The following is a 25,249-nucleotide window of genomic DNA, read 5'->3' on the forward strand; positions in this document are numbered from 1 at the left end:
TCATAACTTTACGGTAAATGAATCAATGTGTCTCTCTCTCTGTTGTGTCTCAGTGGCTTCTAGCCATCTCTGTCTTTTATTTTTAGCCCATTTCTCCTTGTTGATTTAAGACAGATGATCCCTGATTGAGCATGGAAGTAAATATGCAGACAAACACAAAGACATTCATGCACACACACATGCGCGCGTGCACACCGTGGCATCAGCAAAAGGAAAATGTGGTAGTATGTAGCCAGCAGTGATGTGTATGGTTAATGTGATTTACTCAGAGCTTACCACCCAGAGACATTTTATCTGATTCTGCGACTTATAGTAGAGCACTGCATAGTAACACATTAGCACACAGTTCGCCCTATCTCCTCCATTTAAAGTCCTGATCTGATGCCCTGTAATATCCAGGTGATATGTGATGGAAAATTCCAAGAAGTTAAATTTTTTTTTTTGCGCAGTTTCCTATATGGACTGTCAACGAAACTCAAGAGACTGTTCTGTCAATTAAACCAGTGCCCAGCCACCCACCCACACCATTCCTCCTTTAATTCTCACTCTCTCCCTGCCCTGTGTTGGACGAATGCGTCAGTGGGACAATAATGGAGTGCAGAGGCATATGAGTGAGTCCTGAGATGACAGAGAGCCTGGCGCCCCCAAATCCCCCTCTACTGCACCATGGCTCTTTGTCACGGTATAATCCTTCCTCACTCGCTGAGAGGCCAAGACGGAGATTCAGAGAGAGGAGAAGACAAGGAATAAAAAGCATATTTAACAGATATGTAGTTATAGATGATCGACACATGGCAGAGGTGGTTAAAACGAAGAATAGAGAATGGATTTAAAAGGGGGTGAGCTATGCTGAGAGGGAAACAGCTTGAAGTAAAGGGTATGACTCAGCTGCATAGGCAATTAGGACAAGGTGCAATTCTTAGAATCTGAATTAAAGAAAGGCATTTAGAAACTGTGAGACAGAGAGAGAGAGAGCGACGGACAGCTAGAGAACAGGGAGAGTCAGTGGCCGTTGTGTGTGGGAGGAAGAGCGAAGGAAAGAGAGGGAAGGAAAGACTAAGGCAATTAGCTCATTTGAGTTGACAGAGCCGAACCAGAGTGTTTGGAAGTGATAAGGTAGTGAATGTGCAGCACAGGCAGAAGGTGAAACAACTGCATCTTCTCATCCCCCTATTAATACCACTGACACGCCATTGAACACTCTTGTTTCCAACTTAGTCATTTCTAAGCAAATCCACACATACACTGGCCTGGAGCACATTTGCTGGTGCTAATGGTCTGCGTAATTCAAACACAACAGAATTAGTGTTGGAATAAAAACACATTTATGCTCCCCATGTTTACCAGCAGTTTATTTCCAAGCTGATAGTTTGAATTTGTGAGAGTGATTTGGAGGGTAATCTTCTGTGTATTGAGATAAATACCTCTCCTAAGAACACATTATTTCCCCGCATACAGTATGAAACCTGCGCTAAGACTTGTAACCTCTCATTCATTCTTTTTCAATGCTGCGCACAAATTGGGGTCCTATGTGAAGTCAGTTACACAATGTGCATAATTGCCTTTTGTCACGCTTTCATTCCCTGACAGACTGTGATTGAGTGTCTTTATTGGCTCACTGAAAGAACATACACACACACGCCAACACCGGGGATGCCACGGTGAGGAAATGTTACCATTGGTTAATAAATTTGTGAAAACATCGGTGTTACCGAGGATATTTTACAAGAAAAGATGACGGTCAATATCTGTAGAAAGCTTACTTTGATCTTTATCGCTGGATGGCTGTGTGTCTGGTAGGGGTGGGAATCACCACAATACGATATCATCACAACACGATCTTAATGCGATTTTAAACATTTTGCAATATGCTAAATTTTTGCAATAAGATCGCGATATAATGCGATTTATTACCTTTTTTCCATGCCAGTTTTTCCTTACCAAAATTTAGCACTACTTTGGAGCTTTATTTAGCGTTCTTCTCGACAAGCCAGTCTGACATTGTTGGTACCAATCAATTCCTTTGGTTTTGTAGTTTCATATGATACCACTCTTGCTTCTGAGCCTGCTACGACACAGCCAATAGTTTCATATAACAAAAGATCAATATATCGCGATACTATGCTGTGTCGATTTTTTCCCTCTCCCCTAAAGCTTTGACATCAAATCCTCCACCATCGTCTTGTCTGTCAACTCTCTCTCGTCCTGTGTGTGTGAAATCTGACTCCTGCTACTCTGTGCTGAGACTCCGTACGGAGCAGACAATTCACTTTAAGTCAATAATTGTGGCGTCCATCGTATGACTATGTATTGCTATTGATATTAGTGATACGTGAAAATGAACAAAATGGGTTTTATTTCTATAAAAAAAGCAAAATGAGGGTCGGTGGGCATGTAGTGTAATCGTGTATGCCCGAACACAGAGTAACACCGGTAACACCGACTACCGCGGCAAGCCTAGCCAACAGATGAACGAAGATGAATGAATGGTCATGAACAGATGACCCTGACCCTGTGCTAAACCGTACCCCTGTACAGACACAAACAGTCGCCCTACTCTCAGATACAGCACATTGCATCATATTTTGAGCATTAAGCCGCTCACACCATTCACACATGATCTGTTGTCAAGGCAGCACATCAAATCCAATAGCTGTCAAAGTAACAATAGAAATTTTCTGTAGCGTGATGGGGGAGTTATCAGCTAGCTAGTTTATTGAAATACTTTAGAGAAGGTCAGAGATGCAGCAGCGCTCAACAAAGCCGCTAAAAGCAACAAAACACAGCTTTAACAAAGACTAGATTTAGTTATTTTCCTCTAAAGCTGCCCTCCCGCTCTATTCTGCCTTTAAAATTTGAAGGAATGCAAGTCAAACAATGCATGTCTTCAATCATGTCTTCTTAGTCTCCTGAAGTAAAAAGGCAGAGGTAGAAAAGGCGTCAAACGTGTCTGTCAACAGCTCGTCGACGCATCCGTCACTCCAAGTGAAATGAAATTGCTTTTTTTCCCCTGAATGCTACAGCATACATATCTTGTCTTGTGTTCTCCTTCAAAAAAAAATATTAAACCAAAACAGAAAAAAAAATATTTAATTAATGTGTCGAAACACCGTTTATTATCGGTCCGTGAAGATTAATTGTTTCCAAACAGCAAATTAAATCTTTGCACGAATCAGTGATGTGAGCGTTCTACCACGGGCAGAGCAGACGGTCACACTGACTAACAGACGGCAGCCTGCTACACAACACAAGAACCACAGACGTTGAACCATAGAAATAAAATAGGAGTAGAAGGGTCACTGAACTGTTTGCTGTGGTAATTTGACTAGTACAATAGAAAATCGCGATTGCTATCAATTGTTATGGTGACAACAGAACCCCGTCAATGGGGCCGTAAAGTCTGTGGTCGCAGCTTGCCGGGAAGAGAACGGACGCAGCTCCCGGATAACAGCTGGCTGGCTAGTTAGCTAGGTAGCTCGTCCCCAGGTTGAGGGACCATTTAGACACGGCGCTGCCTCTGGCCACCAGCCCGCTGTTCGGCTCTTTTTCCGTAACCAGCCATAGTCTTAGGGTGCTTTCACATCAGGGACCCGGGCCCGGATCCGAGTACACTTGTCCCCAAAGTCCAGTTTGATTGATTAGTGTGAACGCTTCGTACCGTACTCGGGCACGGTTCGTCGATCCGTACCCGAGTCCACTTGAAAAGGTGGTCTGGAGTATGGTTCATGCGTACTCGTGTACGGTTCGCATCAGGTGTGAAAGCCAACTGGACCAAAACACGGAAGTGGACCGCTATTTAACGTGAGTAACGTTAAGTGAGTAGTTTTGAAAGGGCAGGCTTTTTTCAACACCGCCGGTCTCCTCTAAAATCTGTATACATACAAAACAGTTTCATATCTACAGTATGTCTGTATATGAGCGCATCATGCGCCGATATCATCCTCTGAACTGCACGGCCGTGGATGATACAGCAGGAAGGCAGGCGAGAGGTTCCTTAAAATATAAACAATATGCGATGGGGCTGAGTGATGTTTGTTATTTTATTTAGCTGATTTAATGATCTGTCTGCGGAGAACGAGGGACGCTCAGTTGCTCAGCGGGCAGAGAGAGAGAGACGGGGGGGGGGGGGGGGGAGACAACGTGTAGAGTCGTCCTACTTTCACATCAAACTTGGTGAAATAAAAGTTTATTTTGGCCAAACCAGAGTTGGTGATTGTTGGAAAGACTAACGACAACAGTATTTGTGAGTTTTATTTTGTTTCTGTCAAGTTTGAATGAAGTGTTTTACGATGCTCCGCTGCTAGAACAGCTGATCTCAACATAAACAAATACACGTGGATGATGACTCAAGTGTACTCGGGTACGGAACAACTTTACTAATGTGAAAGCTGAGCAGAGAGGGGGGGCAATCGTACTCGGGCACGGATCAATCGTACCTAATGTGAAAACGCCCTTAAAGGAGCAGTGTGTAAGATCTGGTGGCATCTAGTGGTGAGGTTGCAGATTGCAACTAATTGAAACTTCTCCCATGTGCCAAGTGTGTAGGAGAACTACGGTGGCCGACGTGAAATTGCGAATGGCGTCATCTAGAGCCAGTTGTTGTAAGAGTAGCGTAGGTCATTTGGAGAATAGTAGAACCAGAGTGTGTTTGTACGTGGGAAGTAAGTGGTGAGTGGCAAGAGAAAGCAAAGGAGCGGCGGCGAATGTGTGTGAGCGAACAAGTGAGCTGGTAGAGCAGAAGACAGAGTTAGTTTAGCTTTGAGAATATCACGTGAATGTTCAGTGGAAGTTGCAGCTTGTGCAGAAATAAATGCTGCAGCTCCTCAAGACCAACAGAGGTTTCCCGTGTCTTGTTTACCGGCGGCTGAGTGGAGCGACGGGGTAAACTCCGGAGCGAGTAACCTTATCAACTCCAGCCCAAGCAGGAAAAGTTAACGCAGTGGTTTGTCCGTTCTGGGCTACTGTAGAAACAGGCGGCTGTCTCCGTGAAGAGGATCCGCTCCCTATGTAGATACAAACGGCTCATTCTAAGGTAACAAAAACACAACTCTTATTTTTACGTGATTATACACTAAAAGAAAACACACTTTTTAATATTATATTCCATTTCTGCCAAAAGATCCCCCCGAAATGTTGCACACTGTTCCTTTAACTTGCCTTAACTGAAGATAATTTGAGTATAAAAGAGTGGCCTGTAATTCACATTTCACCTGTTGATAGTATTTTTTTAGTAAGAAGCCTGTATGTTCTCTCATCTGCTCCCATTGTGCTAATTTGTTGTTGCTCATGTTTGTTGTTAATGCAAACTCATCACTTCGCACATCTGGTTAACATTAAAATCCTCCCAGTTGTTCAGGGGATATAATCCTTTATCTGGGAGACTTTTATTGTGAAATGTCTGCAGGGAGTTTTATTTTTTATTAACAGCAACTTCACACAGAGAAGGCAAAAGGCAAAGTACAATCGATCCAAACGTGTATTTTACTGTAGCACACAGAGCAGTGAGCATTGCGTGGCAGTGTTGTTGCACTGATGAAATTAATGATATGGAAATGTAGTTTGGGCTGAATTAATTATACAAGCCATTATACTGCAAGTATCTGTGGTCATTATGTGATATTGGCTTTTATTAGAGAATTAATGGTAGTTGATATTTTCAAATCTAGAAGCTTAGTTAACCTTTTGCAACACACCATTTAGGTCTGTGGTAAAGCAATGTGGAAAATATTTTGTATTTATTTTATATTAATACAGTGTGCCTTTTAAAATGTGGACAAGGAAAAGAGATGCAAATTGCACATTAGACTCTGATTCATTTACAGTATTTCTGTTGACCCTGGACAAAAAAAAAAAAATTAGACCAAACATTTTTTGCTTTAGTACCTTTTTCCATGTTAATATCACAGCGAAGAGTAATGGGTGTGAAATGCCTAAAGAAATAGTGGATGTTGCAGGTTTTCAGGTATTTTTAAGCACTGAAAGAAATTAATATTGTGGCGCACATTTGCTTCTGTATATTATTCCCTGTTGGCTGTAACTGACCAAAGTAATCTTCTTTAGGGTGAGTTTTTACAAGTACTGTCAGAGTTAACGTGATAATAACGCCACTAATATCTTTAACGCATTAACTTGTGAGGTTGTAGCAGGCTCAGTTTTAAAGCTAGATTGAAGATGATGGCACCATGTGAAACTAGAAAAACGAAAGAATCCATTGGTACCAACGACGTCATACTAGCTTGATGGGAAGGAGACTAAATAACGTTCCAAACATACGTTAATTTTTGGCGAGGAAAAATTGTCACAGCCATTTTCAAAGGGGTCCCTTGACCTCTGACCTCAAGATATGTTGATGAAAATGGGTTCTATGGGTACCCACGAGTCTCCCCTTTACAGACATGCCCACTTTATGGTAATCACATGCAGTTTGGGGCAAGTCATAGTCAAGTCAGCACACTGACACACTGACAGCTGTTGTTGCCCGTTGTGCTTGTGTTTGCCATGTTATGATTTGAGCATATTTTTATGCTGTCAGGGTTTCTGGACAATATTTGTCATTGTTTTGTGTTGTTAATTAATTTCCAATAATAAATATATACATTAATTTAAAGCAAGCATATTTGTCCATTCCCATATTGATTAAATACTTGACCAATCTCCCTTTAAGGTACATTTTGAACAGATAAAAAATGTGGGATTAATCTGCGATTAATCGTGATTAACTATGGACAATCTTGCGAATAATTGTGATTAAATATTTGTATCGATTGACAGCCCTAGTTTTTCCACATACTATTTACTAGAGATCATGACCTCAACCATAATCTTATTTTCTTTGTACTTTGTATAAATAGCAATCTCTCATTCAGAGGTAGCATGTGTGATTTACTCACAGTGATAGGCCAGATGCAGGGATCTGGGAATTGGAGAGCATTTTCAACCAATTTGTCTATTTTTATGTAGAGGACGAGGACTGACCAATGTATCTCACGTGAACCACTACTCCTTCCCTGACTTCCTATTCGTGGTCAAGGCCTATGGAAAGGAGGCAGGGTCACGCGTCATATCTTTGGGAGTATAACACATGCACAGTAAAATCTGGTCAGCACTCGCCGAAATTGAGCCAATCGCAACGCACGACTGCAGCTTCAGTTACACTGTGCATGTTTAATACCCCAAGACCCCAAGACCTATGTCTGCCTGTGACCCAGCCTCCATTCCATAGGCATTGTTTGTGGTAGGAGCTGAGGGTGCTCGAGGTTTTCCCAGCAATCACTGGTTGACGCCACGGAAACGCCTTGAAGAGGTTGCCTGCCGAAAGGCTAATTCACACACACACAAACACATTATCACTCACATTCACACCTACAAGTAATTTGGAGTCTGCAGCTCACATGGTGTTTGGACTGTGAAAGAAAACTGAGGCACCCAGAGGAAACACGAACACGGAGAGAGAATGAAAACTTAACAGAAATGAGGTTAAGACAAGACAGCGCTGTTAAAGTTTCATCTTTGCAAAAAAGTATTTTGTCAGTATTAAAGAAATATTTAATATTTAAAAATCCCCTTCTCATTTTTAAGTCATGTAATATATGCGCAAAAAAAGACCTTGACTTGCCTTTACGATACCTCTCACGTCTTGTCGGACCACTTTGCTTACTGTTGAAGCATAATTTAACTATTAACATTGTAACTAGTGCACTGCACTTGTGGGAACAACTAAAATGCTCTGTTCTTCACTTCACTAATTCATTTGCAGTCAGTATCTTAATGTGAAATGTGTTGTCTTTGAAAGCTTGTCCGTTTCTTAACCTTTTAATCATTATTCTTCATGTCTTGTGACATATTTTATTCATCATATAAACCACTTTAAAATGATCATTATTTTTTTAAACACTGAAATCGGTGAAATCCTGTACAGGATGAATGTGCTGAAGAAAGCCATGGGATACAGCAGAAAGCCTCAGATATGGTACGTGAACCTTGAGATAAGAACTTTATCACAGTAAACATGAAAAATATGAAATAACACAACTCAAGGTGAGATAGCGGCTGTCAAGCCAGACAACCAACAGGTGACCACTGCTGTATGTGAAGTGCTAGGACTGTCAAATTTAACGCGATAACAGAAATTTGATTTAACGCCACTAATTTCTTTAATGAATTAACGCAATCGATGTTTCGCAAGTTGTAGCGGGCTCAGTTTTAAAGCCACAGTGAAGATAATGGCATCATATGAAACTAGAAAACAGAAGGAGGCTAAATAAAGCTCCAAACTTATGCTAGATTTTGGTGAGGAAAAACTGTCATGGCCATTTTCAAAGGGGTCCATTGATCTCTGACCTCCAGATATGTGACTGAAAATGGGTTCTATGGGTACCCACGAGTCTCCCCTTTACAGACATGCCCACTTTATGATAATCACATGCAGTTTGGGGCAAGTCATAGTCAAGTCAGCACACTGACACACTGACAGCTGTTGTTGCCTGTTGTGCTTGATTTTGCCATGTTATGATTTGAGCATATATGTTATGCTAAATGCAGTACCTGTGAGGGTTTCTGGACAATATTTGTCATTGTTTTATGTTGTTAATTGATTTAGAGTAATAAATAAATATATGCATTTGCATAAAGCAAGCACATTTGTACACTCCCATGTTGATAAGAGTATTAAATACTTGACAAATCTTCCTTTAAGGTACATTTTGAACAGATAAAAATGTGCAGTTAATAGCGATTAATCTCGATTAACTATGGACAATCATGTGATTAATCGTGATTAAATATTTGAATCAATTGACAGTCCTAGTAATAACTATTATTATAATTATCACTCACAACTAGTAGTATTAGCATTTGTTAGGCCCGTCACGTTTTCACAAAATCAAGGTCAAATCAATGACAATAAACACATAATTCATTTGAATTAAGTTGAACACATTCCACATAGTGTAAGTATGTTGTAAGATTAACGTTGTCTTTAAACGTCTTTGTTTTCTTCTTTAGTCTAACAGAAAAATCCTTCGTTTACAATAAACACAGATATGATATGGCTACTGCTACATTTGCACCATATTATAGATGCTTGTGGTGTATTTTCCCTTTAAGAAAAGTAAGAGAAGACTTTATTAAGTTGTGAAACCGGTTAAATTTGATGAAACGCTTCCTCAAATGAACTGTTCCCAAGGCGTCGCCATTACATCTCTCTATTGTGTGATCTGCAAAACAGTATAATGATTGCTTTTTCCTTTTTCACATCACTCTGATCTACCTTCCACAGCATGAACTCAACACATACCAGCCAGTGAATAGGCCCATTGAGCTTTATTTGGAGTGGCTGTCTAACCAAGGTCCTCAAAGTAAATATGAATACAGTACATTCTGTCAGGGTCACAGTTAGCCCCCTATTCACACAGCTCCATGTCTACCACAATTTCCTCAACAGCCAATCACCATTACACTGGAATCCAGGGGAACCATAGCAACCGCGAGGCCTTGGATGTTATTGGCAGGGTCAATGGAGTGAAAGAAAAGAGACGGAAGTCAAGTTTAAAGAAAAAAACCAAGTGAATCTATGCATCTGCCAAAACTGCCAGCGAGCTGTGGAGATTTGACAGTGAGTCTGTTGATGAACCTACTAACTATGAGCTCAAATAGAAACTGTTTTAATGGCTCATTGGCTTGATGCAGCTCACAAAGTCCCTATGTACCCTTTACAATTGCACTGAATTGTCTGTCTCTCTCTCACTCCCTCAATTTGTCTGGGTTGGTTGGTGGTGAGTCACCCATCGTGCTCACGGAGAGAAGGAGACCGGTGCCAGGTACGTGAATGATAGAGTGTGATGTGTTCGGGATGTTTGCAGATAGGCTGCCGTTGCATTTACACAGATGAAGAGATAAAGTCTATGATAAAACTTGTGTAAAGCACGGGTTCATAGTTTTAACTGGCTAAAGCAACAGTGGAAACTAACAGGGGCTATACACAGTAACATCAACACCTGTTTCATGCAATGCAGTCCAATACAGCAACGCTCCAAACTACATGTAGGGCTGCAACTAACGATCATTTTCATTAACGATGAATCTGAGGATTATTTTCTTGATTAATTGTTTGGTCTATAAAATGTCAGAAAATAGTGAAAAATGTCCATCCCAGTTTCTCAAAGTCCAAGGTGATGTCTTTAAATGTCTTGTTTTGTCAGTCTAAAACCTGAAGATATTCAGTTTAATATGATACAAAACAGAGAAAAGCAGGTAATCTTCATATTTGAGAGGCTGAAAACAGCATTTTCTGCCATTTTTGCATTAAATTTTCTGTCGATCGACTCATCGACTAGTTGACTAATCAGTGCAATCTACTTAAAACAACATCTATGTGACAGTCACCACAAAAAAATATCTAACATTCAAAGTATTTCTTGCTGGCATTAAATATTTGTGAATAAAAACGAACAAAACAAAAGAAAAAAATAATGAAACAAATCCTTAATAAGAGTTTAACACTGTTCCTAAGCACTGTATAGGTGTGCTTTGATCAGGTTTGATGATCAATGGCGTGCCCCCCGGCAACGCAAGCAAAAACCTAAAAACCTGCAGTCAGATTCGCATTCAAGAATTCGAATATTTTTAAATTATGATTGGCCCATGAAAATGCAGGACATTAGCCTTTTTCCAACAGAGCCCAGTTAGAAGAGCACAAATAAAAAACATAAAGACTGTGTCTGAAATCACTCCGTTTTATTACACAGTGCACTATATTTACCTTCCGCCATTTTATTTGTGTCCGAATTCTGTGTGTAAATCTGTTCACTATATGGTGCCCTCAAAAATTCCACAATACAATAAAAAAAAGTAGCGTCCGTGACGTTTACACCGCTTTCTGCTAAAAAAAATCCCACAATGCATTGTGCTGCACTTTATGCATGCAAAAATGACCACTGCGTGCCTCTACATCTATCAGCGATGATGCAAAATGATGATAAGTAAGTGTCTAAAATCTCAATTTACTGCTCATTATAGTGTATATAGTGTACAGTCTATTATATAGGGCAGTGGTTCTCAACCTGGGGGTCGGGACCCCCAACAGGGTCGCGAGATAATTTCCGGTGGTCGCCAGATGGTTGTGGAGAAAAAAGTAAAATCGTCTGGTACATCGTCTGTACCAGTGATATAATTTGCGTCAAAATAGATTTTATTGAGTGTTTGTGAGAGTCAAAGTGTGCGTGCACATGATTTTCTGACAGGAGATTTCCGACGGAGAAAAGGTCACGCAAAGGCATCAAAAATCCACAGTGCCTGGAGCAGATTGGACAACGCCTCGGTGCTAGCTGTTAAAACTAAACATAATTGTCTTCACAAACAAAGAATTATGTATTTAGCCTACATTTATTAATCAGAATAGTCAGCGCATAGAAACAGCTGTTTAAGCCGGGCGCTATGAAGACCAACCTGATTATTCTCAGGGGTCGTGACTCGAAAAGTTTGAGAACCACCAGGAGTATTGAAGGAGTGAATGAAAGAGTGTTTTAGGATACAGACAAATAAATAAATCTCCCTAATAAAACAACCAGAATGACTCCAACTTTGTCAGATGATGGGTGTGTTCATGTAAGACTACATCACTTTTATGAAGCGGGTGATCAAGAAAATAGGTTTTCAGGGTTCTTTAAACTTCACAAAGCAGAATTTATTACAGCTTAAGCCCTGGATTGCAAAGGTGTTTCTGTTCTTGTGTGAACCCCCTGCACAGTGACATGATAATCACTTTGAATGATAAAGTACATTTAATTAAAGCTGCATAGCTTATCCACTGCAGTGTCTAGTGTGGCCTGTCCTTCATTTTGCATTCATCTTTCTTTGTGAATTATTTCTTCCGTTTTGTTGTTGTTGTTGTTTGCCTCTCAGCGTGTGTTCCTGTGTGCGCTCTGCTTTAACCTCCCCAGCAGTGAGTGGGAGAGGTTAAAATAACAGAACAGAGGCTGTCACTGCTATGGAGGACACACACACACACCGCATGCAAGATAGAGAGAGAGACTGACTGACAGAGAAAGAGACCTCCAGGAACAAACTCCAGCTGCCACCCCTTATCCAGAGCTGCACTGGTCCAAAAAGAGCACACTGGCCTACATTACAATGACACTGACATATACTGTACACTAGTATATAAGACTGTGTGTCTGCTTTAAGACAGCATAATGACAGTGTCTATAGCCATGGTATTTTATATTATGTTTTATTTTCTAAAGGTGTAAAGACTTTGTATGTTTATGTTTTAACCTGCAGTGAATCGGGACAGAGGTGAGCGGTTCGGAGTCAACGCCCTTCCCCATAACAGGAAAGTGAGGTCAGTTCCACCTTCTCCAGAAACTAGGCATCAGCTGTAATTTGTTCATACTCTCAAAGGAATAATATTCTCTGACAGCATATTTTTTATTTTGGAGAAGAAGGTCACTCACCTGGTGCACACAGCCATGTAGAGGAATTAGGAACAAGCAGAGTCCCGTCATGTGTCTGAGCTGTGAGTCACAAAATATTAGTTTCTCCTTCCTTCCATATTTTGTAAGTAATACAAAGAACTGTTTTGCAGTGTAATCAGGTGAAATCTCTTTGTTTGTTATCTAATTTAATTTGCATACAATATTTTCTATTGTTAATTATGTAGAGAGAGAGAGAGAGAGAGAGAGAGAGAGAGAGAGAGAGAGTGTTTGGGAAATTGCGTCAATGGTAAAAAAAACAAAAACCCACTGACGACTGAAAATCAAAGTTAGTCTGGACTGGTAATTATTTCTGTGGACTATTTGTAGATTTTGTGTGTTTATGTGCTGATGTTGATGTAGGAGTGTGTGCGAGACTAGCAGTTAGGGCTGCAACTAATCAACATTTTCATTGTTAATTAATCTGTTGATTTTTTTCTTAATTTTTTTAGATTAGTTGTTTGGTCTATAAAATGTCATAAAATGGTGAAAAATGTCGATAAGTGTTTCCCAAAGCCCAAGATGACGTCCTCAAACGTCTTGTTAGGGATGCACCGATACTGGATCTGACATCAGGCCGATACTGTTTCAAACATCTGGATCGGATATCGGTGACAATGGGGACGATCTATTCAATTCAATTCTATGTTTATATACTAGATACATTATATACTGGAATTTTAATTCCTGTTTAAGTTTTGACAATTTGTTGCTGCATTAAAAAGGTTTACACCTGAATTTTAATTCCTGTTAATGTTGAAGATTTTTTACCAAGTTGCTGGTGTACGATTTATTATTTTAATAATAAATAACAATTAAATACATTTATATCTATGTATTTATTGGTCACATTTAGTTTTTTATAATGTTAGGAAAGCAATGTTTAAGTCGAACCTGATGTTGCCTTACACATAAAAGAATGATCCCAGTCACTTCCACTCAGTGAGGCATACAGCTTATTCATTTAACTCTGGTATCGGTACTCGGTATCGGTTGATACCCAAAGCCCAAGTATTGTTTTTGGTATTGGGACTGAAAAAGACAAATCGCTGCATCCCTAGTCTTGTTTTGTCCACAACTCAAAGATATTCAGTTTGCTGTCAAAGAGGAATTAAAAAAAATAAAAAAATATTCACATTTAAGAAGCTGGAATCAGAGACTTTTTTTCCTAAAAAATTACTCAAACAGATTAATTTAACAGTTGACAACAAATCGATTAATCTTTGCAGCTCTACTAGCAGTCACCTCTTCTCTCCCATTAATCTCCTTTCTTTGGTGTCTTATTTTACCTCGACCAAAAACCAAGGACCGGTCTAATTGAAAAACATGCAAAAAACTAATTGTTTTGAGGCTGTGATTCAAGCTTATTAATGTCTAAAAAAATGGGACTTTTTCAGTGTGTTCACATCCCATTGTTCTATTAAAACAACTCCAGGTTTATTTTGTTTCATTTTCCTTTTATGAACAGCTGAATTTCCAGGGTCTTTTTGTAAGATGACAACAAAAACAGAATGAGTCCTCCTAAATTTGTTATGAAAATGTGCCTTTATGATTTTGTTGTAGAAGCTAAGACAAATTTAAGTTGCTAGACATTTAAGAGTGTGAGCGTAGGCTCAGGTCAGCCAAAGTATAGTGAAAGAGTGCAGTCAGGTGTAGGCTGACTAATCAAGCGTTGAGAGAGGGATGAGAATTGAGTCTAGGCCATTTCTCACTGCTAAGAGGACCATGGATCATTTCTTACAATCCCTTTGTGGGCACAAAAAAGGCATCAGTCAGTGGAGAAGCTGTGACAGAATTGCTGTGGCCCGCCACCTGACCAACACCTCTTACTGCTGGGAACTTCATTAACAGATATGGATCTGGAGGCTCAAGGACTTGTTCCCAACAAACCCTTAACCTCATAGAACGCCGGCCGCAGAGCCTTATCCCAGCCCCTTTCCTGTTGTCTCTCCGCAGATCCTATCTAGCCGGAGTGAGACGCGCTATACAGCGGCAGCTTAGCCATTCTTTTCACCTCTTCCATCCCCTGCCAATATGGATAGCAGCATGAGCCTCTGACAAACTGCTTGCTTCAAAAAGATGCATCACATCTCGGACTGAAGCTTTATCAGTAACCCATTGGCTGAAAATTAATAGGAGAGGAAAAAAAAACAGGTGGGCATTAGTGAGCATGCTCCATAGGACTATGCAAATATGTGACAGTTGCTGTGCCAAACAGATAAGACGAGAAAGAGAATGAAAGAAAGAGGAGGAGAGAGTATGGGCTGCCTTGAAACGCAACCTAGACGTGCTATATTGAGGGGGTTTCAGTCAATGATTTTAAGTCAATTAGCGCGAGTGATAAAAGGGAGGGGACAGAGGAAGGGAGACGGCAGCAGTTATGACAAGACATCTTCACAGCTCATTTGCAACAAGGCAACATACAGCCAAATTCAAAGCATATGACTGACTCAGCTGCTGGAGATAAGACGGCAGCCACCCCAGAGAACAGATTCATATTAACCCTGCTGATGTTGTCAGGGAAGGACTATTGTCTGGGCTCTTGTTTTCAGCAGTTAACACAATGGCCATTCCTCTCCAGTCTCAGCCTCCTCACCCTCGACACTGGTGCAGCAATAGTATGTTAAATCAGGGCCTGCCTCCCCTTTTGATTTTAACACTGAAGTGGAGGAGGAGGAAGAAAAAAAAGAAGAAAGGAAGTAGTGTTCTTGTATGTGGCTGGTTATCAGGCACATTAAAGGCTTTACAAACAGCCAACAGCCTCTTATGGAGGCGCTAGCGCGGCCAGAGCCACGCTGTGCTGGGGAAATAATAAGAGTCTGCTCTTTTGCAACCCACACATACTGTAACAACCAAGAACACTCGCTTTTGTCAAAGCAAAGAGCAGCCATCACATTCTGGCGGCGACTGAATATTCAGCCGTGTATTGCGCTCACAGTTAGGAGAAAATGAAGTAACACTTGACACAGTCATAGAAGTTCCATCTGCTTGTTGAGGCCCACCTGTACTCACACACTGCCAGGTGTGCTGCCAGAAAACACTAACACATCTCCATCCATCCACTCAGAGCTGAAGGAAACATCCCAAATGAAAATATAATTAGAGGAATTTCCTTTATGCCTGCAATATGTTATACGCCTTAATTTGTTTGTATGTACAGCACATCCTATTTTAAATAGTAAACAATGCATATATTTAAAAAAATAAACTCCAGAGAAAACAGACTCCCACTCAACCTGTATTCCAGACTGTTACATAATTGCTGTCCCTGTTTTGTTTTACTGCACCAGAGGACTACCTACTGTAATGCAGTCATCTTATTGTGAATGCCAAGAGAAAATATGCACATATACGTATAGTAAATGCCAGCCAGTGCCTCGCAGCACATTATTAAGTGGCTCTTGATGGTACAGGAAGTTCAGCCTGGAGGTTTTAAATGAAGCCTTGGTGTTCCTGTCAATTCACCATGCTCCATAATTATCACAGGGGTCATACTGTAATTTCCTCTTTATCCCCAAATAGCCTCAGCAGGAGCAGTTTTGTATTGCGACATAAACCTTTCAAATGACCAGTAACCTGCAGGGTTGAAGAGCATTTGTCTAAATCAGTACAAAAGAAGGAGTGGCGAGTGGTTGTGTGAAGGGCAACAGTATAAGGTCATAGGTAAGGCGTTTCAGTCACCACTGAGACTCGGCACACTTGTTTACGGTAGCTGGCCTTTTAGCTGCATGACGTCAAGATAATTCAGATTGTTCAGAAATGCACTGACACAAAATAGATAACAAAAATCTGTCTGCTTTCCCATTGTTAGGTGATATATTTAGATTGTATTCGGGAAGTACTTGCTTTGCTGAAGTAGGCTCGTGTTGTACCTCATATCATGGTGAACCAGCCACAACTGTTCTTCTTATTAAAAACACAATATATATATATTTTTTTTTTTCACTTGATAAATGTCAGATTCTGATAGGAACTACAACCTGCAGGTGAGCATGTAAGGAAAAGAAACCCACAAACTGTAGAACTGTGGGATACATGTATTTTTTCCCCTTCACAGTCACTGAGAAATCAATGTTAAGAACTAAGCTGAGGCATCAAAGACCAACAGCCTATCTGACCTGCATAGAGCCCCACTGTGGGGTATAATGCAGCATTGTACACCAGTTACTTAAAGACCCATTCATGCAGACACTAAGTAAATGCATAGGACCGTAAGATGGGGGGGTTCGGGGTAGGATACGATTTACAATACTGCCTCCAGCCTTTACGATTAAACAGCTTACACACAAATGGAAATATATTCAGAGAAGAAAAAAACATCAGATGAAAGTGTTTCTGATTAGAGAAATACAAACCAAAGGTTTTTATTTTTCATAGCCTCCTTTTGTCTCTCCATAAAAATAGTGTTGCCAAAAATAAACTGTTAAAAGAAAAACAAAAAGAAAGTCATGTTTCAATGTAGTCCATGGAAAAGCCCCAGTATCAGACATTCATTTGTTTCACTTCAATCCTCTGTTTTTTTTTCTCCCAAAAGCAGAACGGTCAGCAAAGCCCTGTATCACTGCACCGCATGTCTGTTCCTTTGAAAAAATTAGCATCGGAATGAGCCCTTGCAGAGACAAGTCAGGCAACTGCATTATTAAATTAGCCCTAAACACTACACAAGCCATTAAGAAGCATGTCAAAACCTAACGGAAAAGAAATAACACAAAAATGCAACCAATAACAGAACAAAGTATTTGCAACAACTGTTATTAGCCTGCACTTCATCTTTGCCAGCTAAACCAGTGGGGAATCATGTGCACACTAAATAAACATGTTTAGATACGCTACAACTAAGAAGCATTGGCACTGTCAAATAAACGCAGCGTAGCTCCGGCGAACAGAGGGTTAAACCTTAGCTGCAGAAATTCACTGCAGTCCAAAAGCATTTGGCTGATAGCTACTGAACAGCACATTCTATCTGTGCCATTACGCTGCTATCCTTGGACAAATGTTTCTATCTATCTAGATTTTGCTTGTGTGTCTTTTTGTGTTCCTAAGTCTGGAGATACCATTTTATTGCATATAATATTTGGCACGGTAAAAACTGGAGCTTACATTTGGGGCTGTATTTAGAAACTGGTGCCTGTATAAAGAGTTTTTTTTTTTTTTACTGCATCCTAAATATGGTCAAAAAACAAACTAAATGCCTCTTTTCCTACAGTAGACAGTACCACCTTCTATTATCAATCACAAAAGCAATTCAGTATCTTTATCTTTTTTTAAATAGAAGTCACCAGTTATTAGAAAATAGTTTCAAATTACTTTCTTTTCTGATATAATCTGCATGTCTCACCACTGCCTGACGGTAGTTTCATTTATATATATATTTGTATTTTTTTCATATTTATATACTTATGTATAGGCATGTACAAGAAACAAAAAACTGTCTCTGTTTTGCACTTCTGTACAAAAGAAAGTTACCGTTTTGTTCTTTGTGCATTCTATTGCATGGACTGGTGAGCAGATGGGTGGAGAGGAGAGGTTGGGGCAGAGTCAGAGATAGATCCAGAGGGAGCATTACTCAGATTTGGGTCTCTTGAACCTTCTCCTTGCCGTGAGTAGTCTTAATGACGTAGGGATCAGCAATGGTGCTGATGTGGCTGTGATGCTGTCTGACTGAGCGATGAAGAGAGTTGTTCTGGGTCCAGTGGGCTCCGTAGCCCCCTTGGCGGGATGAGGAGGAGGAGGACACGTACCCAGGCTTAAAGGTGTTGCTGTTGTGTTCCACTAATGTAGGCAGTACCAACCCTGTGTCATCAGAGCCACTAGATCCGGAGGTGGGCGGTGGAACGGGAGGAACTTCTTCCTCCATCTGTATGATTTCTATGGTCCTGGCTGCTGCCACCGTGCTCCTCTGTTGATGCCGCTTACGCAACTTATAGAACGCTATCAACATGGCAGCTGCCAGCAAGGTAACAGCAACAAAACAGCCAATGATGATTTTGGTGGTTTTCATCACCTCATCCAGGCTAGCGGCTGGCCCACTAGGGATTCTGGCAGTGGGGATTGACACCTGCTTTGGAGTCTGAGTGTTTTGGAACAGCACAGTAGGTGTGGAGATGAAGACGGGCTGAAACACAGAGGGCGAGGCAGGGATAGTAGGCTTGGGTTTCGGGGTCTCCTCCACTGTGGGCTCCAAAACCTCCACTGTTACGGTGGTAAAATAGGACAGATTAGACGTGTTGAGTTCAGCGTTGCTGACGTTTAGGTAGGCCGAGGAGTTGGAATCCCCCGCCATGTTGCTCACCATGCAGGTGTAGACCCCTGTGTCTGACGGGAGGACGTTGGAGAAGTTGAGTGTCCCGTCGTTAAGGACAGATATCCGTGGATGAGACGAGCCATGGGTCAGTACGGTCCCATTGGGGAGAAGCCATCGGACTGAGCTCATGGCAGCCGTGCGACACTTCAGTTCTGCCACCCTCGCTGCCGAGATGTTCAGATCTCTGGGAGCATTGAGTAGGACTGGAGCTGAACACTGAAAGGTGGACTGATCGACTTCCACCAGGTATCGTCCCCTCATGTGGACCGGGGTGTGGCAGCGTCCGCAGCAGGTGGAATTTGTGGGAATGTATTCTCTGAGCCACCAGGAGAGCCACACTACGTCGCAGTCACATCGCCAAGGGTTGTGGTGCAGGTGTAGCTCCACCAGGTACTGTAGAGGGGTGAAGAGGTTGTGGGGGAGGGACGACAGGTTGTTATGGGCTAAATTCAGCTCCACCAAGGCTGTGATGTCATCAAATGCATTCCTCTCAATGGTAGTGATGGCAGAGTTCATAATCCACAGTTTACGTAGATTTTTAAGCCCAAGGAAGGCCCCGGGCTTCAGTTCAGGGAAAAGATTCTCCGATATTTCAAGTTCCTCCAATCCTACCAGTTGTGAAAGATGAGGAAACTCCCTCAAGTTGCACATCCCCAAGTTGAGATACTTGAGGTTTTGAAGTCCCTCGAATGCCCCATCAGAGATGTACTCCAGCTTCCTCAGTTCTCCCAAGTCCAGTCTCATGAGGGAGGGGACGCGGTTGAAGGCATAAGAGGGGATGCTCTCAATTGGATTGTTTCTAAGCCATAACTCTCTCAACTTTGACAGGTACTCAAAAGCTCCACTGGGTATGACTGTCAGTCTGTTGTCGAAGAGCTCCAGCGTATTGAGGCTGGTCAGGCCATTGAAGGCCCCCACTTCAATCTGTCTGATAGCATTTCTGCCCAACTGCAGTACCTCCAGGTGATGCAGGCTCCTGAAGGTATCTGCCTGTATGGTCTCTATGCTGTTTTCCATCAGGTTCAGGTACCTGGTGTTGGCTGGGATGTTCGGGGGAACTCTAACCAGGCCTCGGCGGGTACACACCACCTTGCTGAGCTGGTTAGTGCAGGAGCACACACCTGGGCAGTTCTGTGGGTTAGCCGAGCCCAACGCAGGGCCTGTGGACTGGCACATACTGAGAGCAGGCACCATGAGGGAGAGCACGGCGAGCAGGGCTGCGTTCCAGGTAGGCTGCACACTAACCTGGCCCAGAGGACTCATGGTGTGGAGGGCTCATTATTCTGCATGGTGGGGGGAGACGGCACACACCAGAGGACAGACCACCCTAGCCTGGCTGGAGCAACTCAAGGCTCCCAAGTTCCATCGACAGTGCAGGGAGATGCTACATCAAAATTGACGTGTGTGAGAGAGAGAGAAGGGAAAAAGAGGGACAGAGAGGGAGACAGAGTGAGAGATTAATACAAGAGAAGCAGCAGAGGAAAAGCAGTGCAGCAATGCAAGAAAAAGGTTGAATAACAGTATCAGTGACGTACCTCATTAGTTTGGAAGTGGTCCGTTTGCCTCTTTCCAAATGTTAAAAGCAACAGTCATGCATCACGTTCATTTATAATTTCCTTCCATGGAAAGACATCAGATTGATGTTTTCTTGTTTTCCCTCTCTGAAAAAGTGAGGTGGCCCTCTATTAGCCGAGGGTACAAAATGGCTCCTGGTATTAAAGACTGAAAGCAGCATGAAAAGCACTCACAGGCAGAGGTAAGGCCATGAAGGCTTGGCAGGTGCCTGGATCCCTTCTGCCCCCACTAACTGCCCCCCTGCCAGGCTGCAGACTCCAGCATGCAGCTCTGCTGTGGATAAATCACAATGATCCATAACGCAGTGAAACGCGACAGAGGAGGAGAGAAGAAGTGACCAAGTGAAATAAATACAAAATCCCCAGTTCTGTCGGCTCCTGATGCATGTGTTGGCTCGTCGGCTGGTCGCCCGTTTGGTGGAGAGACCTCCCTCACTGTGACTTTGCCAAGGGCTAGTCGGTCGCTGATTAGCCCCGTTGTGACAGAGACTGAGAGACAGAAAAAGGCTAAAGAACTCCCGACACAGTCATCCCCCTCTCCTCTCCTCCTCTGTGCTCCTTTTGCTTCCTCCCAACGTTGGGCTGGCCCTGGTCAGAGCAGCTGCAGGCTGCCGTGTGCACAGTTAGCAGTAATCCGTCTATTCCTCCTGGGGGGGAGAGGGGGAGGTTGGGGGTGGTGGGAGAGATGGTGGCGCTGGGTGGGGGGTGGGAGAAGGGGATGCGCTGCACTGTTGGAGCTTCGCAAAAGGCTGTCAGAAGAGAGAGAGAGAGAGAGAGAGCACTCTTGTCCTCTTCTGCAATGAGAGAAAAGAGAGAGGATGATGCTGGGAGGATGTGTGGAAGTGGGCTCCGTATCTGTATCCAAAAAACAGAGAAAGGTATTCAGGATTCTTCTCTCTCCACTCGCTGTTTTGTCCCCTGGGCTGTCTCCTGCAGTGCTCCTCTGCTTCCTTATTTGTTAGTTTTTTCTCCAGGGCTGAGGTAGTAAGTTGTGGCAGTTAGCCATGTGTGTGGCTGTCAGACATGCGGCTGGCTGGTGGACTACTGCAGTAGCCGGAGTAGAACAGAGAGAGAGAGAGAGAGAGAGGGAAAGAGAGAGATTGAGAGAGGAGAAGGAGAGAGAGAGAGAACCACTGACAGATCAAGAGCAAGAGAAAGATAGAGTGCGCGAAGGAGAGAGTGTGTGAGAGAGAGAGAGAGAGAGAGAGAGAGAGATGGAGAGGAGGAGGCACGCGAGCACTCAGGCAGCCCACCGTCACAGAAGCAGCAGGAGCAACATTCTAATCCACATCTCCTCTTCTTGTTTATTCTCCAATCTCTCTTTTCTCTATTCCCCCCCTCCGTGTCGGTGTTGCAGGCAGCTAAGATGCTCGCTCTGCCCCCTCCCTTTGTCCTTCAGTGGGAACGTGAATGTACTGCTGACGCACTCCTCTCAGCTGCTCAGCCAGCCTCAGAGCAGTGCATTGGTTTGATGCAGTGTTCCTGTGTATTAACACATTCAACCTCCCCTCCTCCCGTATCCCTCCTTCTCCCTCCCCCTCACTGTAACTATCTTCTCTCCCTCTCTTTTCGTCTCCGTTTCTCACGTGTTCGGTCCCCTCGCCGTCTTTCTTTACTCTCACTCTCTAGATCACTTTACCTGTGCACGATCCTCCCCTCTCTGCTGCTGTCTGTCTCGCCCAACCTATCGTTAAAATGGAAAGCCTCCCATTCCAATGTATCATACAAGAGACAAGAGGTCAGACTTTCTACTCTCCAACTCCAGAGTGGTTCTGTGCTCTGCCTCTGCCTCTCTCTGTCTCGTGAGCGCAGCAGTGCGCCAGTTTTTTTTCCAGTGGAGATGCAGCTTGCTGCTATTCCTCACCTCTTGTAAGGCACAGTTTGGTGAGTGTTTTCCCTCATGTATTATTACCACAGACAGACAGAGTTGTTTGTTGCATCTGCTTTTCTTATTTTGTCAGTTGTGTGTGTGGAAGTGTTTTGGGGGGGGGGGGGGGGGGGTCCGTGACATCACAGAGGGCTGAAATGCTGACTCTGCTTCTCTGTGTCTGCTGGGCAGTCTTCTCTTCAGGGAGGAAGAAAGATGAAAGAGCTTGCACACAGTTATCTCTTAGAGAGATGAGAGAGAAAGACGGAGAGATAGAGGAAAAGAGACTTACCGAGAGAGTGGGAGAGAGAGAGAGAGAGATGGGGCCGGGTAGGAGGAGATATATCCACGTCCTTGGTGAAATAGGGGAAAGGAGCCTATAGAAGGAAGAGAGGAATGAGATAAATAGGGACAGAGAAGAAGGATGAGGGAGACAGATGAGGGAACACGCTGCATAGTAGCCTCCTCAGTGAAATGGCACAGAAAGAGAAGGATTGGGAGTAGGAGGGACGAGAGGAGTGTTGATAGTGTTGGATTAAGCATCATTTGAATGCAGGAGAAGGAGTCTCCCTCTCTGCATTTGGTTAATGACCACATTCTCTCCCTCCTCTCCTCCTCCTCCTCTCTCCAGTCACATATATATTAGCTATTGAGGTTGTGGTCTATAGAAAGAAAGAAAAATAACATGCAGACAATAATAAATGTGCCACTGTCAATTCCCATTTTAATTCCAATTTGTGAAAGAAATAGGACATGACTGGAATTTTGCATTCCACTAAAGATGGCATTGAAAAATTCATGCTCCATGGCCACATTGGACCATAAAGATACTGAGGCTAATTTAAATGGATGCAAGGTACAGCTAACAGAAGTAGAGCATGAGGACTAATGCACTTAACTGTGTGTGATCCCTTATTTGTGTTAACATACATGAGTATGAATAAAATATCATATTAAATAAATGATAATGTTCCGTATTATCTTCTTGATACTTCTAAATAAAGTAGTACAAAATATTACCCTCTCTCTTTGCATTTTACTTGCAACACATTCATTTTTATCATGCTGCCTTCATGTCAACGGTCAAAAACAATAAGCTCTTACTTGTCTTTTCTAACAAGTAAGAGATAATTGTTCTTGGCTGGAGAAACATGGACATAACATGGACGTGCTTGGACATGATATAGGATAAATATAATATTTCTTCTCTCTTAAAGAGGACCTACAGTATTATTGGGGTTTCTACTAGAGCATGTTTACATTAGGGCTGTCAATCGATTCAAATATTTAATCATGATTAAAAAATATACTTTAAAGGGAGGTTTGTTAAGAATTTAATAATCTTATCAACATGGGAGTGGACAAATGTGCTTGCTTTATGCAAATGTATGTATTTATTTATTATTGAAAATTCATTTACAACACAAAACAATGACAAATATTGTCCAGAAACCCTCACAGGTACTGCATTTAGCACAAAAATATGCTCAAATCATAACATGGCAAACTAAAGCCTGACAGGCAACAACAGCTGTCAGTGTGTCAGTGTGCTGACTTGACTATGACTTGCCCAAAGCTGCATGTGATTATCATAAAGTGGGCATGTCTGTAAAGGGGAGACTCGTGGGTACCCATAGAACCCATTTTCATTCACAATTCTTGAGGTCAAGGGCCCCTTTGAAAATGGCCATGCCAGTTTTTCCTCGCCAAAATTTATCTTCACTCTATCTTTAAAACTGAGCCCGCAACAACCTCAAAATGACAAGTTACGTTAAAGAAATTAGCGGTGTTAAAACGAATTTGAGTTAATGAGTTATTATTGTGTTAACTTTGACAGCCCTAGTTTACATGCTTTAATGTAAAGCCCAGTCTGCTCTGATTGGTCAGCTGGCCCATTCTGTTGTGATTGGTCAACCGAACCAAACTCTTCGGACTCCGCTCCAGCTCCGCTCTAACTAGATTTGTTTGCCAGCGTGTCAAACTAGCTGCTAGGTATTATGCAAAGGTGTTAATTGGTGACATCACCATGTTACAGAAGAAAAGGCAGCACTTTAATCATTGCGTTTCAGGCAGTTCAGGAGCTGTGTTTCTCTCCCTTTGGCGTGGACTTTGGGCTTTGTAACTTTGCAGACCTTTTACAAGCACACAAAACTATATAACACCCAAAAGGAAAGGGAAAAAGCACAAAAGCATAATAGGTCCTCTTTAACCTTCAGCAGATGCCATCATCAAAACAACCATTTGGAATAAATGCACAAAATAACGTGTTGGTTGAGAAATAAAGGGTTATGGCTTAGAATTAAGGGAGAATGCAGACTGACCTTCATTGCCCTACAGTATTTTGGAGAAACATCTATCATTGTGCGAGCAACAAAGGGAATGATTGAAAACGTACATCTCGCAGTTTCTTTTATGCATCAAAGAATGACTTTGAGAGGGCTGAAATAACAGATGAAAAACAAGGATGAATGGAAAAACTCGCTAACATTTGTGTTTTGAGAGGTAACATGCCAGGTAGACAAGAAAAGCATTTCAAAAACGTGCCAATTACAGCTGATGTACCTATTCTATTCCAATTAGATATGGTGCTTTAGAGTACGGAGAGGAAGAAAGAACGAGAGAGGAAGAGCATGGCGGGGGGGTGAGAGAAGGGTGAAGGCGATATAACTATTAGTTAAGGTGGTGCAGGCAGGCTTGGTCAGATAATTGATGGCCATGGTTGTAGCTGCTGTGTTAATGCTATTACAGGGGCCATGAGCATGGAAAGGTCAGTTAGCACACTGAATATATGACGTTTCCTCCCGCTGTCTTTATGGCTGTCTCTCTCTCTTCACCTCTCTGTCCTTTTTTCTGTTTACGTGGATCCACAGGACCAAAGCCTCTGTGGTCCAGTTCTCCCTTTACATGTGTGGGATGAGGATTTATTGCCATGTGTAAATTAATATATAGTGTGTGGTAAATCATAAAGGAGTTTTATGGAATTACTCCGTAGTATGATATAGCAGCTTGTGTTACAGTCTGTCAATTTCACAAC

At 42.2% G+C, this 25,249-nt stretch overlaps 1 protein-coding gene across 1 annotated transcript; it reads right to left on the reverse strand.

The window, feature by feature from the left end:
• Positions 1 to 17,627: 17,627 nt before the first annotated feature.
• lrrc4.2 (leucine rich repeat containing 4.2) lies at positions 17,628 to 21,515 on the reverse strand. Its single transcript, XM_074633204.1, has 2 exons — positions 20,310 to 21,515; positions 17,628 to 20,158 (listed from the first exon to the last, which is right to left on the reverse strand). The coding sequence occupies exon 2, from the start codon at positions 20,035 to 20,037 to the stop codon at positions 18,037 to 18,039; it is 2,001 nt and encodes a 666-aa protein (XP_074489305.1). The 5' UTR covers positions 20,038 to 20,158; positions 20,310 to 21,515; the 3' UTR covers positions 17,628 to 18,036.
• Between the last annotated feature and the right edge of the window lie 3,734 nt (positions 21,516 to 25,249).

This window comes from Sebastes fasciatus, chromosome 4 (genome assembly GCF_043250625.1).
Source record: "Sebastes fasciatus isolate fSebFas1 chromosome 4, fSebFas1.pri, whole genome shotgun sequence".
NCBI classification, from domain to species: Eukaryota; Metazoa; Chordata; class Actinopteri; order Perciformes; family Sebastidae; genus Sebastes; species Sebastes fasciatus.

Bases quoted from the DNA above. Each gene is read 5' to 3' on its own strand.
- lrrc4.2 (XM_074633204.1), bottom strand. From the start codon at position 20,037: ATGAGTCCTCTGGGCCAGGTTAGTGTGCAGCCTACCTGGAACGCAGCC.